Source organism: Anabrus simplex, chromosome 1 (genome assembly GCF_040414725.1).
Source record: "Anabrus simplex isolate iqAnaSimp1 chromosome 1, ASM4041472v1, whole genome shotgun sequence".
Taxonomy (NCBI): domain Eukaryota; kingdom Metazoa; phylum Arthropoda; class Insecta; order Orthoptera; family Tettigoniidae; genus Anabrus; species Anabrus simplex.
The window spans coordinates 581569742-581590194 of NC_090265.1; the positions used below are offsets into that span (position 1 = coordinate 581569742).

Genomic DNA, 20453 nt, shown 5'->3' on the forward strand with positions numbered 1-20453 from the left:
TCAACAGTACCAAAATACATTACCAGGAAATTAAGGAAGGAGATCAGAAGAAATAGAAAGCACGTGACAATTATTAAGAAGTTGCGCGTAAAAATTCGTGACTTGGAAGCAGAACTTAGTAAGGTAAAGAAGGATCCCGGAAATCTTGCAAGTCGAGTTTCTAAAATTCAGAAGGAAGCTGATGGAGGTAATATGAAAGCAAACTTTTGTTAGAACAACTTCAGAGCTTTGGAAAAAAGAAATGTAAATACCAGGAGATTACAGTTAAACTTTGTGTGCTATTATCTTCAAGGTCGCCAACTGGTTATCGGCTTCTCAGAACACTCGATATTTTGCATTTTTCTCATCCAAGAACGTTGAAATCGTATGTTGGATACTCAAAAGGGGAAACGGGCATAACTTCACTAAAGCCCGATTACTGGCAGAAAAACTGTCGTTAGTGAACGATAACGAAAAGTTTGGTTACCTTATAATAGATGAAATGTCCATAAAGCCGAAACTTATGTATGACAGGAAATTAGATATGTTTATTGGACTGAATGACATTGACATTGACGCTCTTGGAATCGAAGATAGGTTGGCATTTTGTTCAAGGGACTCTCTACATATTACAGAATACCGGTGTCTTTCTATTTCACTTCATCCGTTACGGGCTCACAACTTGCAAATTTAACCTTGGATGCGTTAAATGCTGTTGAAGAGTGTGGTTTCAGAGTGATCAGAATTGTGACCGACAAGTCTCAGGTAATGTTTCGAGGTTCGAAACATTATGTGGAGGAAGCATTACGCATGAGATACAACATCCAGCTGATAAAACTAGGCCTCTGTTCCTAAGTTTCGATCCCAGTCACGTCATAAAAAACGTGCGATCCCAACATTTGTCACGAGACTTTTTTGTAAACAATGCTATCGTGACCGGCGATCATTTGAGAGGTCTTTTCAAACTCCAGAAATCTTCAATTATGAAGCCGGTGAGGAAACTAACCAGAAAAGTAGTTTACCCTACAAATTTGGAGAAAATGAATGTAGCAAGAGCCAAAATTGTATTTTCCCCTGAAACAATCGCTGGTTTGAAGAGTATGGAGGTGGTTTGTCCCGAGAGCATTAAAGACAGGAACAGTTTAAAAGAAACAATTCCTTTCATGGAGCATTTTATGAAGTGGTTCGATGCCCATGATGTCTGCAACACCTCGTATGGGACATATTCCAGCAATGAGAACAAACTGGCATTTTCCAGCATTGAAGATGAACGCCTCAGTTGGTTAATAAATGATTTCCTGTCATATATCAAGAACATTCAAATGCATCCAGAGAAAGAGAAAAGATTCACGAGGGAAATGTATCAAGCGTTGGTCTTGACTACCCAATCCACTGTGGCCTGCGTAAAATACCTCATAAGTATAAATTTTCATTATGTCTTGACGAGGAATCTAACAAGCGATGATATCGAGCTTTTCTCTAGCCACCTACGACGCAAACCGGGATACAATGACACAATGGACGCAAGGTCATGCCTTAACGCAATCGAAACAACGCTCCATATAAGAATTATTGCGGCATCAAAACATGGCAATGTTGAGCTGAGGGATGAAAATAAGATCCGCAATGTACGAACCAGTTTACTACAACCAAGAATGTGCCAGATGGATGAAAGATAGAGAAGGAATGAAAGTCGCGATGATGTGCAAATTTCGCAGCTTCCTGAACACGTAATGTCTATCATTACAAAACCCTTGCAAGGTAAATTACATCAGATCTGTGTGAACAATACTTTTTTATTTAAGTGTTCGCTAGTACATAAATATGATTAATTTGTTTCAGATTCAACAGCTACAATACCTGGTATTTCTCTAGCTATGGTAGCAGGATACTTAGTGCGTGTGGCAGAAGAACAAACAGACTGTGAAGGCTGTTTAGAACATATCACTTCTCCAGCTAGTGAAAGTCCAAAATTGTGTCTTATTCGCTTTCCAGATCGAGGAGTCCTCAGATACCCGAAATCATCGTTTGTGGCTCTTCTGCAGCGCATGACGGAATTTGTTACCTCTGCTGTGCAGTATTTACCCCGACGACAGTTACTAAAAATGTGTACGTTTTTTCTGAAAGCCAGGTTCATCAGTGAAACTAAGTGTAGAGAGTGTAAAGACGACAAACTACCTTTTTTTCTACTCCAAAAATTTCTGAGACCTATATTAGACAACATTGCTTCGAGCCACTCAAGTAGAAGTGAGAAAGTTTTGAAACTCGATAAGAAGCCCCTGAGTAGGAAAGTTTTAAAACTGTAGACACCTACAACATTCAGCTCTCTTTATTTAGGATATAATTTACTTATAGACATACACGGCCATGCGAACACAAGGGGGCAACAGCGCGATCCTAGTGGCTGAATGGTGAACTGAGATGGCACCCGTTTTCATTAGTGCATTTCAAGGCCTTGTATTATAGCGTAGGCAACGGTTTGCATAATATCAAATCCTTGACAGAGTTCAATGCTTTTAGCTGTGCAACGATTCCTCTTTGCATTTTTTACGGTCATTTATTTGCTCTTAGAAGCATTTAATTAATGGCTGGCGAGTGTTTCTAACGGACCAATAGGCAGCTGGATTTGTACTCTTTGACTGGATTGGAATACTTCCGCCATATTTCAAAACGGTTTATTTAATATTACGAATTTTTCATGTTGACGCTATGTGAAAATTAAGGTGATGTGCGAATTATGCCCGTATATTCATTTACGTTTGAAATGTGCACTTGCTAACTGTCGGTTTACTTGACTTAATGACTGAACGTTATGTTTTGTAAATGCCTACTCGTTAGAGGTTATTGACTATCATGAAACGTTCAGTTATACCATGGAAGCAAAGGAAAACACCATATGAGTAACATTGTAATTCTGAACTATTAGCATGTGTCCAAGATGAGCGACACAGCTTTAAATATAGCCATTTATATTTACTTGAAAAATGGCTTTAGACTCCAGTGACACAAAATTAGCAGAAAAATTAAGGCAGGAGGATCCAGATCAATTTCAAACCTTGGTGCGGATGCATTTGTCTTTCGTGTTGGATCTTAATACAGACGAGTAAGTACTTTATAGTAACGCATGTGGGTAAAGGTTGTGTATGTATGTTGAATTTTCGTATTTGCTCTGCAATAATGTAGCTTCTATTCACCTAACTGCGGGTGAGGCTATTTGAGTTGTCCTTCAAAGAATGATTTACTCTTTTCATTTACTGGTACATCTTTCTACATTTCATGTATGCCAACCTCAGTGGCTCAGTTAGTGTGTGCCCTTCCATTTTCAAGGTAGTGGATTCGATCCCGACTGAGGTCGATGAGGTGTTTACGTCTGACAGAGAAACCCTGCAGTCTGTAGGAACGGGAGATAATATAAGTGGTGTTGAATTGTTTGGCTGAAGTTTACATCAAATGCTGTTCGGGTTCCCCATCATTTGGTGTGGTTAATTGAATAGTGCTTTTCTTGTTTTATTTTTTTACGTTACGATATAACTTATATCCTACATAGTACTATAGAAGATATTACGATACAGTATAACTTATATATAGCCTAAGCAGTATTCATCTTCATCTTTCCCATCATCTTCAGATTCTGTGTCGTCAGACAAAGAAGATTTGGCTGTTTCGGGTGCGTTACCAATGCTATGAGTGTTTAGGGCTCTGAAAAATCCATTCGATCACCTTAATGGAATTGAAGTTCAGATGTGGTACAGGTAAAGAAAACAGGTCAAGAGGAGCTTTCCAAATTTTACTAGATTATGACATTAACCTACATAAAATAGTGGCCTGTCGCAGCAATTGCTGCGAACAAAGACTAAAAATGAAAGTGATGAATGAAGGTAAATTACACTTCTGTTGCGACTGTACATATGAATTTTTCAACCTTTGCAATTGCCTTATCGTTATGTTTTTGTGCAGACCTGTAAGAGTCATGTTTTAATCACTTTAACAAAGTAGGCTACATTTCCCTCTAAATGATTTCATTTGGCTGCCCATTAAAACTTCAGTGGTGTTTACGCAACATTAGTACCATGGTTACCGCTTGCATTGCAAATATCTATGCGCGGTATGACTGTCCTATGTTTATTTCTCGCGGATGATGTGATCGAGCGGAGCACAATGCTACCAACCACTCTACTTAAGAACTAGACCATCAGTGAGCAAAGTGGGTCTGGGGGCATAAGCCCCCAGGTTATAGCTGCGAAGCGGCCTCAGGCCCCCAGTTACCTGAGGAAACACCATTGGTCTGCACTGGTGAGGGTAGGGCCTGGACAAGACCATTAGTCTGGATAGGTTAGGGTAGGGTCTGGATAAAACCAGTGATATGAGGACATGTAGAAGGTCCCAGGTTAGAGTCGAGAAGCGGCCTTGGGCCTCTCGTTACCTGAGGAAATACTACTGGTCTGCACTGGTTAGGGTAGGGCCTGGACAAGACCGTGGTTTTTTACTTTGGAGGTTGGCAACGCTATGCGCTTCTAATCACTAATGGCAAATGATGCAACGACTCATTTTACGACAGCCAATAGCAATTTACAAGTAACAACTCTCATTATTGTTCTGTATTGAAGATGACGTTAGGCAAAGATATCAAGGATAATTCAATAAAAAACCACCTATTCAACACTTTCCACGTTTAATGTGGTTATTGTCTACATGATTTTATGTAGACTTATTTGGTCAGGTACTTGTTTCACCCATTATTTTGGGCATCTTCAGCCTGTAAACAACCTTTAGGTCAAGGTTTGGGACCTTATTTAACCAATATAAACATACCAATATATACACTATAGGCCTATACAATATATACATTATATACAATATATACAAACATTAATGAACTCTTAAGATGGGTAACATAAGTTAATACAGTTAAGTTTTTTGGTCCTAATCTATCTAATATGAAAAATGTCCAAAACTAAAATGGATCTTCTTTTCGGTAAAGAGGATTACATATCGGGGTTTATGTGACCCCTATATCATATTAAGTTCTTGACGTACCGTGTCTGGTGGCAGGATGTGTCGTCAACAATAAGTGGAGATTTGAACTGATTGTTGCTTGTAGGTTGGTCAAGATTGAAAATATAAATTTAAATTAAATGTGTTTTAACTTGGCAGTTCTATTCTGGTTAACTTAAAATGTTCAAAAATAAAAATAAAATAAAACGGATCTTCTTTTTTATCATGTCTTGAGAAAGGGTGATATTAAAACTGGGGCTTATTTGACCCACGATTTTCATCTTCATATTCTTGACGTAACTAATATTTAAATGTGTTGTCATGCACAAGTGGAGATTTAAAAAGCCGATTGTTGTAGGTAGACTGGTCAAGAACGTTGTGAATGAAACTGTTAGCGTCTTGACTTTGGGTCTCATGTAACGTCAAGGAATAGACAAGAGTACAATATTAAGCTGTTTCATAGTTTTAGGCTGCTGCTTAATTGAGAAGGAACATCCTAGATACTTGATACAGTCTTGTGTGAAAAATTGTTCCCGTTGATGTGTTGCTTGGTCTTTGGGAGGGATCTTAAGAATATTTGTTCAATTAATACTAGATGGACCTGTCTGTTCCGGCAGAAATTGTGATAAGACAGGCCGCGAGACATCTGGTGTACACTTTTATGTTCTATACTTTTGTTTTTTACACAGCAAAGCCAAAATATAGAATTCATGCTAGGAACAAGATTTGCATCGAGAAATGTTTATATTGGTTAAATAAGGTCCCAAACCTTGACCTAAAGGTTGTTTACAGGCTGAAGATGCCCAAAATAATGGGTGAAACAAGTACCTGACCAAATAAGTCTACATAAAATCATGTAGACAATAACCACATTAAACGTGGAGAGTCTTATCACCATTTCTGCCGGAACAGACAGGTCCATCTAGTATTAATTGAACAAATATTCTTAAGATCCCTCCCAAAGACCAAGCAACACATCAACGGGAACAATTTTTCACACAAGACTGTATCAAGTATCTAGGATGTTCCTTCTCAATTAAGCAGCAGCCTAAAACTATGAAACAGCTTAATATTGTACTCTTGTCTATTCCTTGACGTTACATGAGACCCAAAGTCAAGACGCTAACAGTTTCATTCACAACGTTCTTGACCAGTCTACCTACAACAATCGGCTTTTTAAATCTCCACTTGTGCATGACAACACATTTAAATATTAGTTACGTCAAGAATATGAAGATGAAAATCGTGGGTCAAATAAGCCCCAGTTTTAATATCACCCTTTCTCAAGACATGATAAAAAAGAAGATCCGTTTTATTTTATTTTTATTTTTGAACATTTTAAGTTAACCAGAATAGAACTGCCAAGTTAAAACACATTTAATTTAAATTTATATTTTCAATCTTGACCAACCTACAAGCAACAATCAGTTCAAATCTCCACTTATTGTTGACGACACATCCTGCCACCAGACACGTACGTCAAGAACTTAATATGATATAGGGGTCACATAAACCCCGATATGTAATCCTCTTTACCGAAAAGAAGATCCATTTTAGTTTTGGACATTTTTCATATTAGATAGATTAGGACCAAAAAACTTAACTGTATTAACTTATGTTACCCATCTTAAGAGTTCATTAATGTTTGTATATATTGTATATAATGTATATATTGTATAGGCCTATAGTGTATATATTGGTATGTTTATATTGGTTAAATAAGGTCCCAAACCTTGACCTAAAGGTTGTTTACAGGCTGAAGATGCCCAAAATAATGGGTGAAACATGTACCTGACCAAATAAGTCTACATAAAATCATGTAGACAATAACCACATTAAACGTGGAGAGTATTGAATAGGTGGTTTTTTATTAAATTATCCTTGATATCTTTGCCTAGCCAATAGCAATGCGCGTAGCCATTCCAGCAATGGAAAATGGCATGCACTACTCTTCGTTAGGTTATAAAAGTAAGAATGTATTTTTTCGGGTGGGTTGGTGGGTTGCTGGCCATGGCCGTGGCCGTGAACACATCTTTTCTCTAAAAGAATTCCACGTAAGTTTTGGATGCTTTATTCTACATCACCTCCTTATAAAACTTGCATGAATACAGCTGAAGTTTTACAGACTGTCTTATTCATTGACTGATTTTAGCATTTTATTGTAAACTAGCTTATGTTTTTTTTTGTAAAATAGGCCTACCCTTCAGTTTTGGTGAACTGACCCTATTATTATTATTTTTTATTATTGTGTTTTTACAGCCACATTGGACCCCTGTAGTCAATTTCTGTCCGGTCTTCTATGATGTTTTATGTTTTTTTCTTTTCTGATCTTCCAGTAATTCTGACCCTATTATTGCATAGTTATAATTTTATTTTTGACATCACTCACAGCTCTACTAAATGCAAAACTTTTAGTGATACCTGGACTCCCTAGTGCTGAATCGGTAGACCTCGGCAGTCTTCGAGACTCGTATTGGCAACCTTTGAACACAAACTATGAATCGCCGCGAGACATCTGGTGTACACTTTTATGTTCTATACTTTTGTTTTTTACACAGCAAAGCCAAAATATAGAATTCATGCTAGGAACAAGATTTGCATCGAGAAATGTTATATGATGTTATACAGCGTGTGTGTGACAGTTGTTGGCTTAAGATAATAAAGGTTTAGAAAATTCCTATCGATCGATCATACTACTGATTCAATTCAGATTTAATTTCCATTCAGTTGGCATTATTACCGGAACCGGGCTAGCTCCCTCCTTACTCCTCACCCCCGTACAAAGAAGTATCACTAAAAGTTTCATGAGTTATAGACACCTATTTTGTCAAAACTTTGACCCTGTGCTTTCTTAATGGTCATTGCGAAAGCAAGTCGTAACGTGAACTGCCTCCTTTTAAATTTGAAGTTGGGCAGGTTACTGTCAGTAGACAGCAAATCATTCCTAGGTAGATAAATAACCTGAATCTGGAAGCATCTGTAATGACTTTTAATTTTATAATTTTGCAGTAGGGGCATGCAGCTGTGAGCTTGCATTCAGGAGATAGTGGGTTTGAACCCCACGATCAGCAGCCCTGAAGATGGTTTTCTGTGGTTTCCCATTTTCACACCAGGCAAATGCTGGGGCTGTACCTTGAGGCCACGGGCGCTTCCTGTCCACTCCTAGCCCTTTCCTGTCCCATTATCGCCATAAGACCTAAGATTTGTGTTGATGTGACGTAAAGCAACTTGTAATAAAAAGTAAGAATCTATCATACACACTCTAGTTACTGAACCAAAGGCGCTGTGGATGTTTCTTATAGGGATTACAATTGCACAAACTTTCAATTTTAATACATGCGGAAGCATTCCAGATGGCATAATGGAGTGTAGGTATTCTATGGGTATGCTGCTTACATAATCTGTGTTGGCATCATCATCTGCCAACAGAGTATCAAAAATGTTGTATTCTTTAAAACTACCTGGGAGTACCTAGGAGTAGGTGAAGAACGTCTTCATTTATGCTGTTACAGTCATTGAAGGAACTTAACACTCTGTTGTAGTAAGCTGAAGAATTAAAATGTATGCATTTGCCAAAAACATGACTTACCAGTGAATCGTTGCTTATGAAGTCATTGAGAGTCATTATATCATTTTTTATTTCTCTTTTAATTTAATTATTTCCTAGTTGTAGTAGCTATGCTGCGAATTCCTTTTAGGAAGGCTTTGTTACACACACATTTGTTTTCAAGTGCAGTTCTTTAATATTTAGCCAAATTTGAGTATTCCGGTTACATGACTCATTATCTGAGCTCCTCCACCTTTGTGGGTACCACAGGAAGAACTTGGCAAAAATCTCCCCCAGATTTCTTTTTCACACCTCACAAAGTCCTTTAGTAGGCGATCAGTGCAATTTACTGCGAATGCAGGAATCATTGAAGCTCCATCAATAATAATAATAATAATAATAATATTAATAATAATAACTATTTTTGCAACATGTCTGCATCTGAGCTGTTCCATTTAATACATGAAACTGAACCTTCTGTTCCTGGAACAGACAAACCAAATGTTTTGTGAATTGTCTTACCATCTGGTTAGCTGTAATTCCTGTTCATACAGCAGCAATTGCAATCTCACCTCTGCTTCTAATCATTTGTACTAAACTTGAATAAACAAATGTTTTTCTGTAGCCTCCTAGACCTTCTAAAAGAAAAAAAGAAAGAAAAGATGTTCCGACTTGATATCACAGAGCCGGACTAACATAGAAAGATTTGCATAGACAACTTTCACAGAGACTTCTGGCTGGCATGGAAAAAGAGCCATCCACCGGCGAAGACAGTTAATTGCAACGACCTAAGCATCGTATTATTTGAATAAATTACTACGCAAATAAAGGATTTATGAAATAATATTTATCTAGTAATCCTGAGATGGAGACCTTTCTTTTGATATATAGGCTTAACACATAGGTGTTATTATTGCGGTTTACTCACAATATTGTGTTATACGTTCAAGTTATATACATATATATAGATCAGCGACATGTCTCAAATTGCTGTTCTACGTGGCAAATTTTATTTTGGCCTACATGCCAAAAAACCCAATATAAATTGCAGAAATGGACTCACGTGAAGATTTAATCTCTGGGTGTGAAAATGCAGAACGGTACAGAAATAGAAATTCCTACTTTTTATATTCTGTGATGTTCAAACTGTCTGCGATAAAAATCTGCATATCATGGATATTGTTGCGCACTGGTCAGGCTCAACTGTGACAGCACAATCTTCAGTGCATCTGCACTGAATCTCAGATTTGTTCAAGGATTAATTTTCAAACTGTTTCTTGCTTGCACTAAATAATAAACATCTTATATACCGGTATGCACTTAATATAGGCCTAGACATACTGAATAATAAACACCGATTTTTCGTTGCTTTTTTTATCCCGTCATCATTATTATGCTTTGTTGCTTTTCTTTTCACCATGAAATGAAAGTTCTTTTAATTGTTTTGCAGTCTGACCTCCCATCTGGCTGGATGCATTGAAGACTTTACATCTCCCAAGACCTTTTCTTCTGAACTATCGGTACCCCATCTAATTATTTTCAGTCAAATTCTTTCTTTGAAGAATGAGGTTTTTTAACAAGTTCCTTTCGATTGGATTAAAATGTTTTGTACATTTAGAATTATTGGATATTTCATTTTTTGCAATGTATTGTGCCAAATACCACCAGTCACTAACTTCTTAATTTGTTTACCAACAAATTTTCATTATGGAAAACTTCTGCTAGTAAAAGAAACTAGATAGACCTATTACTAAAAAGTCACTAAAAACATATGTAGAAACATCTATTGGACGACGAGAGATACTAAAAATGATATCTGTACTGTTTGTAGCCAGGGCTTTTAAATCTGGATTTAAGTTTCCAGAAACTCAGTAAAGTTATTAGCGCAGTTTAAGTTACAAGCGCATTTAGGTAACTCACAGGTAACTGTGGTGTACCAGAAACCGGCCATAGGTAGTGTTGGCTTTGATTGTTATTTAAAAAACAAAGCAGTGAGATTATTGATAAGCTTTGATGTTTTTGCAAGAGAGAGTTTTCTAAGTACGAGCATCCACCAGCTTGTCATTTCATCTCTACGAGCGCTACTGTAAGTCAGTGCAGTGGACACTGTTTGTTGAGTCTCCTCCGTGATCTGAAGAGTCACATGAGAGAAAGGCATTCCTCCCATACATTCCATTGATTACGAATAGGATTGACAAGATTTTAAACATTCATAACATCAAGACCACCTTTACAATACCGTAAAGTGGGGTAAATGCGGCCATACAGGGTAAATTTGGCCACTGACAAAGAGCTGATTTTCTCCTGCTTCCTGTACTGAAAAAGATGTACTAATTGCAACATCTAAAATGCACACACAATAGAATGCTCTATCAACACTTGGCAGTCCAAAGAACATTGGTGGGCTTATTGTTGAGTCAATAGATTTCTTTTGCAGCCCCGACTATTATCTTGTCTGGTAACAGCAGAAAAAAACTGTTCCCTAGCCCCAGCATTCGATTCTGCATTCCAGTGGTTTATGGGTGTCAAAATGCAAGTACGTCTTGTAACTGATTAACACAATTTGATGCATTTTATTCAAATAGGTTTTTCAGGGAATAGTTTTGTGATAAAAGTTGTCCTCTTCCGTGGTAACTTCGGCTATGCCAAGAACACACAGGAAAACATTATGCAACCGCAGGTATTGTAATTACAATCCTGTTTACCTCAAGAACGCTTTAGAAGAGATTAATAAAGGCACTATAATGGTTCGGCAAGCCTCTGAGAAGTAAGGGGAAGTTTATCCAAACAGGGAGGGGAAAGACGGTTCCGATTTTCAATGATAAATGTGCCTGTAGACAGACTATGTTGTTGCATAGACAGATATCAGTTGACATGGACAATACACATTTAAGAACTTGATTGACGGCGCAGATATTTTCTAATTTAGAAGACAGTGTATCATGAAGACAGTCTACAAGATTGCTTCCATTTCGACCTTCTTTTTTCTCCATACAATTGGACTTTATGATTTTCGTACCTTTTATTTATTATCTTCTGTACAATTTCAAATATTTATGCAATAACTTACAACATATAATTTGTAATATCATACGATGCTTCTATGCTTAGGCTAAATAAAATAGTTTCTTTGGGGTAAAAGTTAATTGTTTGGAAATATCCTGTAAATTTGATAACTGTTTCACACAAATTGTTCTAATTTGTTTGTGATCGTTGATACTGGGCATTCTGCAGGTTTTAAAAAAAAAACATTCATGGCGGCCGAAGTAACACTAAGTGGAAGAAAACCTTGTTTCTTGAGTTATTTATGTATGGCCGAAGTTATCCGAAAACATGGAGTAACTCCGGCCAATCTTTCGATAATCATAATTCATTACTGAATAATACCGGGCGAGTTGGCCGTGCGTGTAGAAGCGCGCGGCTGTGAGCTTGCATCCGGGAGATAGTAGGTTCGAATCCCACTATCGGTAGCCCTGAAAATGGTTTTCCGTGGTTTCCCATTTTCACACCAGGCAAATGCTGGGGCTGTACCTTAATTAAGGCCACGGCCGCTTCCTTCCAACTCCTAGGCCTTTCCTATCCCGTCGTCGCCATAAGACCTATCTGTGTCGGTGCGACGTTAAGCCCCTAGCAAAAAAAAAAAAAACATTACTGAATAACAATTAGAATCATGTTCATATTTAAAAATGAAGAACAAACATGGCAGAACTTACATTTTTCAGAAAATTAGAGGAAATATTTCACGTTTAAATTTTAAAAATATACGCAAAAGTGGCTGAAGTTACCCCCTTTTATGGTACCTAAGAAAATATATCAGTAGTTACACTCAACTAAGGACCTCTTGACCTTCTTTCCAATACAGGTATGTACTGTATTCCCAGTTCATACGGAGGTTTATGCATGGGTCATCAAATGCAATATTAATACCAAGCTGAGAAAACATAAGTGGTATTATCGTCTCATCCAACCAGAAAAGTCTGCAGCGGTAGGGCACGCACTCTCTTTCCTTGATCATGAAGTGAAATTTGAGGGAACTACGGTTCTGGCTACCACCTATCAGTATCATTCATGTAAGTAGAGTTCGGTGACTGTTACTTGCTGCCATATGGCAGAAGAACAAACCACTGGGATGCACTGTACAGGTCTTAGAAATGCCAATCTGAGATAGAGGAAAGTTGATTGTGAAGCTACCACCTAGCCTTCTCAATGCTATTTCATCAAACAAGGTCTGCCATTGTGTGGTTTAAACGTTGACTCATTTCTTATGTCATTGCAGCCTAATATTTCAGAAAGATATCAGCTTGTCAGTAGACATTGGCCCTGAAAGCCTACACCAGTATAAGAGTTAGATTGTAGACATGATAATAAGCGTATAGGCTTTTGCCGTGTCAGAAAATGAGGTGAAATTCTTTACGTTTCACAGAGATCTTTGCTCCGTGTCTTCAGAAGAAATTCACATCTATTCACAATCAAGACTTCTCTAATAATGGTTTGAATTTAAGAATGTTTTACAATTGGTCTATAATAAGTGGTACTCTCGTTCGTCACTAGATGGCTCACTGTGTGCTGGCCTTCCGAGTGGGAGGTGACAACACCATCTTAGCTCCAATTAAGATGTTTCTAGTCCATCGTATGTGCATGCGAAGTAAACAGCTAGGTCATCAGACAAATTAGGGATTGAATAATCATTTATGTTAGGTTACCAGAATCTAACCATTACAGACCAAAGGTGAAAAATGAGCACGTTCAAGTTTAATCAAAGCTCATCTCCTTTCTGTAAGCAATTTGTTAATTTGTGATTTTCCTGTGATACAAATTCAATGCCACAATTTAATTTTAATGAAAGTGTAGTAAGAGGAGCTGTTGAATTAGACATCAGAATGTCCTGCCCATACGAGATGCATCTGGTATCTAAAGTTATGGTATTATGGTATTATTTTATTTTATTTGTTTTTATTTATTTTATTATATTATTAACCTCTAAAATAATACCATCCAACCACGCATATTTCTAATGGGATATCCAAGCCTAACAAGATCGACATTATACCACGGTTCTGGTTTTCTAGCTGTGTACTTACGACATACATGTTCATAACCACCTTTGAATGAACACATTTGTATCAACTATCAACCTAATGGTTCATCCCTACAGTTGGAGAAGTTCCAATTTACGCTTTGGTCAATTTCTAGTCAATGTGAACACATTTGTATAAACTATCAACCTAATGATTCATCCATACAGTTGGAGAAGTTCCAGTTTATGCTTTGGACAATTTCTAGCCATTGTATGAAAATTTTAATTGCTTCCTTGTCACAAATTCTGGGTTTTAATTAATGTACACATTTTAAATCTATGTAAATATCACCTAAAGCTCAACTTTTTGTAAAAAAAATTGTTAAGCATAAGACCATTGTATTCAGTTTTAAGTTCTAATGTTTAATTGGTTTAAGGACTTGACCTTAAGATTATTATTAGGCTGAAGATGCCCAAAACTAGGGCAAAACATGTACCTAATTAGTATATGTAATTCATGTTGGATTTAATCACTACAGAAAATAATTGTATTGAATAGGTGGACACAGTAAATTTTATTCTTGAAAGAATTTTACTTATGACATTAAAAAATAATCGAAAATGATGAATATTACTGTCAAATCCATAGTTTTTCAGGTCGCTTAGATGAATACTGACACACTGGGTGGTTTTAAATTGAAGGTCATAGTTTTCGGGGTCACGGAGATGAATATTGACACCCCGGATGTTGTTTAAGTCCAAGTTCAGCACCCATCGGCATGGTGATTCAGAAGGGGTGAAAACTAATATGTCCATATTGACCAAGATTAATGTTGATTACACAGTTTTAGGGGTCCCTCGGCTGATCGTTGACTGCCCCCCCGTGACAGTTGGAATCATGTAAATTATACAGAGGGGTCCAGAAAAATGTAAACACTCTGTGATAGTATCTTTGGAACAAAATGACATATCATTGCAATTCTTGCACGGTAGCATAGTCCATTGTTTTCTCAACAGAAGATGGTCTTGTGAATGGCACGCGTTTTCCAGCAGATGACAGTGCGGCAATGAAAGAAATAAGATGTCGTTTGAGTAACGCAAGGCTGAGTTGAAGTGGTACTGGAAGAACGAAAACTCGATGGAGGTATAACAGCAGTAGTATAATGTGTATGGAACTCAGCCATCACCATGTACAACAATTTATCGTATTTGGGATAAATTTGAAGCCGGCGGTACTGTTCAGGATGTGCATAAGGAAAGATCTGGCCGACCAAACACATCAAGTCCAGCTTCCAGCACTGCTGTGTTGCAACATTTTACTAGGTCACCTCAATCTATGAATCAGGGTGCACGTGAAAGCGGGGTAAGCCGATCAACTGTACAACGAATTCTGAAGGCTGCAAAGTGGAAAGTGTGCATTCCAAGATCGCTGAACGCTATGAACAAGGACGACCCAGATGGGAGGATAGAATACTGTGAGTGGTTTGAAGGCATGCTTTGCGAGGATGAACGGTTTGCAGGGATTGTTATCTGGTCTGACGAGGCGCAATTCAAACTGAACAGTACTGTAAACCGCCATAACTGCGTGTACTGGGCTCCTGAAAATCCTCACGTTCACGTGGAGAAACCTGGTGTTAATGTGTGGTGTGGTCTGTCATCGCGCGATTTGATTGGCCCATTTTACTTTGAAGGTACCGTAACTGGTGAGGCATATCTTTATAAGTTGCAAACATCGATTTTACCTGCCACCCGAGTGGTGTTTGGAAAGAAAAGATTTTACCTACAAGATGGCACTCCACCCCACTACCACAGAGATGTCAGAGCCTACTTGAAGGAAAATATACCTGGACGATGGATAGGTTGAAGAGGAGCTGTTGAGTACCCACCACAGTCTCCAGACCTCACACCTCTTGATCTACTTATGGGCGACCTTGCAAAATGAAGTTTATAGATAGAAGCCAGCTCCACTGAACGAGCTGCAAGAAATGATGGAGGCGTCCTATGCGGCTGTCACACCAGCAACACTGACAGGCGTAGTTCGGTCAGCAGTTCAGCGGCATCAGCGTTGTTTGGCTGCTAATGGGATTCGATTTGAACACCTTCCCCCCTGTGCAAGAATTGTAACGGTATGTCATTTTGTTTCATTAATATTGACTATCAAAGATTGTCTACATTTTTCTGGACCCCTCTGTGTCTATAATGCGACGCGTAAATATGTTACGTTATAAATTATTTTTATTAATATCCGTTCGAAAGAATCAACTACTTCCCAGACAGTCTGGGCTATCACAAGGAAATACTTTCATGCGAATGTATAATCTCAGACTAAAACGTAAAATTATACATATAACTGAGCTTGATAGCTGCAGTTGCTTAAGTGCGGGAGATAGTGGGTTCGAGCCCCACTGTCGGCAGCCCTAAAGATCGTTTTCCGTGGTTTCCCATTTTCACACCAGGCAAATGCTTAGGGCTGTATCTTAAATAAGGCCACGGCCGCTTCTTTCTCACTTCTAGCCCTTTCCTGTCCCATCGTCGCCATAAGACCTAACTGTGTCGATGCGACGTAAAGCAACTTGCGAAAAGAAAAAAATTATACATATAACTATAACAAGGTCACAATTAAGAAAACATAAAATATTTCTTCAAATTGGTAATACAAATCCTAAAAGTAAAAGGTGTGAAAGAAAATATGACCAAAATGACCTAGATTGTAGATGTTTGTGTACAGTATCTTCCAGAATAGCTCTCACCCGAACTTCGTACAAATACGAATTACTATCTCGATACTTTCCGTGGTCGCTGAAATGTATTGTGACACCCTGGATGTTGTTAAAGTACCAGAAGTACCAGTTCAGCAGTAGGCATGGTGAGAAGTGGTGATAAAGAAAATGTCAAAACTGTTCGAGATTAGTTAAATTAACAAAATGATCTATACATAAAACTTGAAATTAAACACACAAAAATAACTCCTAAACTACAAAATAGTTTTTAAAATATCAGTCAACGTCACAATAAAGGAAATATATAAAAATTTGCTTCACACATAATCAACAGGTACTAAACAAACAATAATGTGCCCATGTAATGCCAGGTATTACAGCTGGTTTGTTATAAAAACAATATTTTATTTTGTTGCTGTTTGGCCGGGCTGAGTGGCTCAGACAGTTAAGGCGCTGGCCTTCTGACTCCAACTTGACAGATTCGATCCTGGCTCAGTCCGGTGGTATTTGAAGGTGCTCAGATACGTCAGCCTCGTGTCGGTAGATTTACTGGCATGTAAAAGAACTCCTCGGCGTCTCTGTAGAACTTAAAAGAGTAGTTAGTGGTACGTAAAGCAAATAACATTATTATTATTATTATTGCTGATTGTGATTTCACCTCAAGACAATCATCAAAAACCACCACCATCGCCAGGTAACATGACTGAACAGTATTTTCATGTTGGTGATGTTCGGCACTGATAAGGACTAAGCAACAAAAGTCGTAAATTCATGAATATCTTGTTATAGTCTGTATGGTAAAACTATATGACGTAAATGACAAGGAAATTGTATTCTCTATAAATTTTTTAATGTAGTAGGCTATTTATTGATAAGATCATTAATAACATAGATATTTGAGAATTAAATTTTAATCTGCCTCCTAAACTACCATTTCACCCAGCATGAAGAAAATTATTTGTAGTCTAGACGGTAGTCCCTTATTCCTTGACTTTATATATCAGTTTTCATGAAATTCTGTTCACCCGTTTTCTCTCGGCTCTGTGTTGATGTGGAGTAAGCAATTAAAATTTAATTTTGTGAATATCTCTGTTAACGGTATAATTGTATAAGATATAAATGATCAAAAATTGTATTCTATATAACTGTTGTTATGTAGGCCTAGTATTTATCGATAGGACCACTAGCAACATAGGTATTTTAGGCCTTCCCTTAAGCTGCCTAGATATTTGAGGAATACATTTTATGCCTTGCCCTAAACTGCCATTTCACTGAGCATGAATAAAATTATTTATAGCTTAATGCCGGGTTTACATGTGCATAGATTGACTGGCGCCAGTAGCTTTTGGCGGCGTGCAAGTAAAAAAGGCTTGAATGTATAAACCTTAAATGGCGTGCAAGTTCAATCCATGTATGCATGGATCTGAAACGTTGGTAGCGTTCCAACTTTCCTTGCACCAGTGATGACTTATGCACCACAGGAGATTCGTTGGCAATGTGTAAACAAAAAGCGATTAAAATACGCTGAAGTTTCTTTTGTGTGAAGTGTTGTCATGGGTTCAGAATTTAATTAATAATGTATGCAAAGTGAAATTCAGAAAAAAATATACAATTCCTTCAAGCATATGAACAATATCCTTGTTTGTGGAACGTGAACTGCAGTTTATATAAGAACAGGGATGCTCGAATTGTGCATTTTGGAACTTGACACAAATACTGCAAAGGTGCAAAAGAATCTCCAGATGCTAAATATCTCAGTGAAATTTCCAGCTTCAGTTTTGACGGTAAAGCACCTCTCATTGTGGCATTCTACTTTCGTATCATTGGTGTCACACATTCCAATAAAAAAAATTTAAAAAAAGATCTTTCTCATTCATAAATGATCTTTTAAATGAAGTTCAGTTAAAAGTCGCCCAGATGCACCTACATCATCCCTTCGTGCAATCGGCTTTCTCATCCACATGCGACTGTTACAGCGTTTTGATTTTTCGAGATCATTTATCATGTTCTTAACCAACAGTGTTGTAACTATTTGGCAGGCATCATGAATAAGTTCAAGTTCACTCGATATCTTCTAATAACCTTTACCGGCTAAACCCACTTCAAAATGACACTGGTGAGGCTGCGTATAAACCTGTTCTGGCATGCCAGTAGGATTGGTGAATGAAATGGCGCCAGTGAATCTATGCATGTGTAAAACCACCATAAAGTTTAGGGCCTTATTTCCCAACTATGTACCAATTTTCATTAAATTCTCTTCAGCCCTTTCCTGATGATGCATCAGTATACAGACAGACATGGAAAATTAAAAATTGCATTTCCTTCTTTATGTGGACACAACTGATACAGAAGTACCATTAAAAAAAAAAATTCTGAGCAATAGCAATATGTAGACAAAACTGTAATTTTATATGCAGATTTATGTATATACTAGCTGATGTACCCGTACTTCTCTACGGAATTCTACATTGTATACAGAATTCTAGGTCAGGTAGTGTACACGTTGTGAGTAAGATTGTATTAAATTGCATAGCTCTTAACGTTACCCCAGAAACATGACTGGGAAGTTACCAAATGTCTTTTCTCATGTGAAGACTGGGTTAGGGAATTTTTATTGTAATTGTAGGCCCTCTTGCCTACCATCAGTCACAATCAAGTTAGGGAGTTTTTATATAATGGCAGGCTCTCACTCTCCACCAGCCTTTTTACATCCTAAAAAAACTGTCTTAATGGTTTTCCCAACTGAAATCAGTATAGGTCATCAATGATGTCAGTAGGAATGTCATGATTAAAAGCAATGCTATCATTTGAAATACTCTATCAAATGAAAAACCACACATTTTCTCACTTTTAACGAACAGTACTGCGCTGCTGATCTAATAGTCCAAAATTCCAGAGCTGGCATGACAAGGCCGCAAACAGCCGTGAGCCGTGAACACTCATCTGCCATTATTCCGTTAAGTGTGGACACTGCTCATTCCATTCAGCGCCTCAGAGTAGGGATCAAATAGCTGGAATATTATGATGATGAACCAGAGTGTTATTTATCAGCAGTATCAGACATTGTATGAACCAGAGGAATGGCATGCTAAAGAAGAAAGTTATCTAACTCCCCAGGTATTTCTCGCCAATATTCAGGTAGGCTGTTTTACTTGGTACGCAGCAATAATCTCATCTATCGGAGATAAGTGGCAGTATAAAGTGACAAAGCATATCACAACAAACAATGGTCACTGTAATCTTATTGTTGATCAATTTTATGAGCTTTCAAAATTGTAGGCCTTCACATTAAGTTTCATTCCGACTCTGAAATACTATTGATCATAATTGGTACGGTAAAACTCGATAAAACATAAATGAACAGAAATTTCTCAACAACTAACGTTATGAAGTACTTTTCGATAGGACCAATAATATAGGTATTTAAAGGAAAAGTAAAACAAAAACTAATTGGTTTAAAGAAGTTCAGAATGGTTTAGAAGAGCTGAATATTACAATGAAGCAAATTGAAAATAGAGAAGAAAAAAGCATTGTTAAGAACAAACAAATAAGATTGTCATTAAAAACTGTACAACACAATATGTCAATCTGATGAAGAAAGGGCAGCCAGGTCAGCCAGAATGAAGAGGTTTTGGGAAAGGAAGTAGATGATGCAAGCTAAATCTTCAGTTAATTCTTTGTTAACGTAAATGTATTTGGGTTTGATTTAAGTGCTCCAATGTGGGTGTAAACTATGTAAATAAATAATAAATAGGTATTTAAAAATTTAATTTTAGGCGTCTTCCCCTAAACTACCATTTCCTTACGGATGAAGAAAATTATTTATAGCCTAGACTGTAGTTTTTTATTCACCGACTCTCTATACACGGATTTTAAATAAATTCTGTTTACCCATTTTCTCATGGCTCAGCGTTGATATGGACTTGGCAAAAAAAAAAAAAAAATCGAAATTCATGAAAATATCTCTACTCATAGCTGGTATAGTAAAAACGTATAAGACATAAATGATTGGAACTTTAATTCTAAGTTATGTAGTATTTACCGTTAGGACCACTAAGAACATAAATATTTGAGAATTACATTTTAGGCCTTCCCCTAAACTACTATTTACTCAGCGTGAATAAAATGATTTATGGCCTACATTATACTGGCTTATTTCCCGACTTTACGTACCGATTTCCATTAAATTCACTTC

At 37.4% G+C, this 20453-nt stretch overlaps 1 protein-coding gene across 1 annotated transcript in view; it reads left to right on the forward strand.

Annotated features, from left to right (window-relative positions):
* The first annotated feature begins 2633 nt into the window (after positions 1-2633).
* The window catches only part of RhoGAP54D (Rho GTPase activating protein at 54D), a 192292-nt gene continuing 174472 nt past the window's right edge, over positions 2634-20453 (forward strand). Inside the window, exon 1 of the mRNA XM_067144916.2 lies at positions 2634-3082. Coding sequence (XP_067001017.2) covers positions 2964-3082 — 119 coding nt within the window. The 5' untranslated portion in view covers positions 2634-2963. The remainder of the gene's footprint in view (positions 3083-20453) is intronic.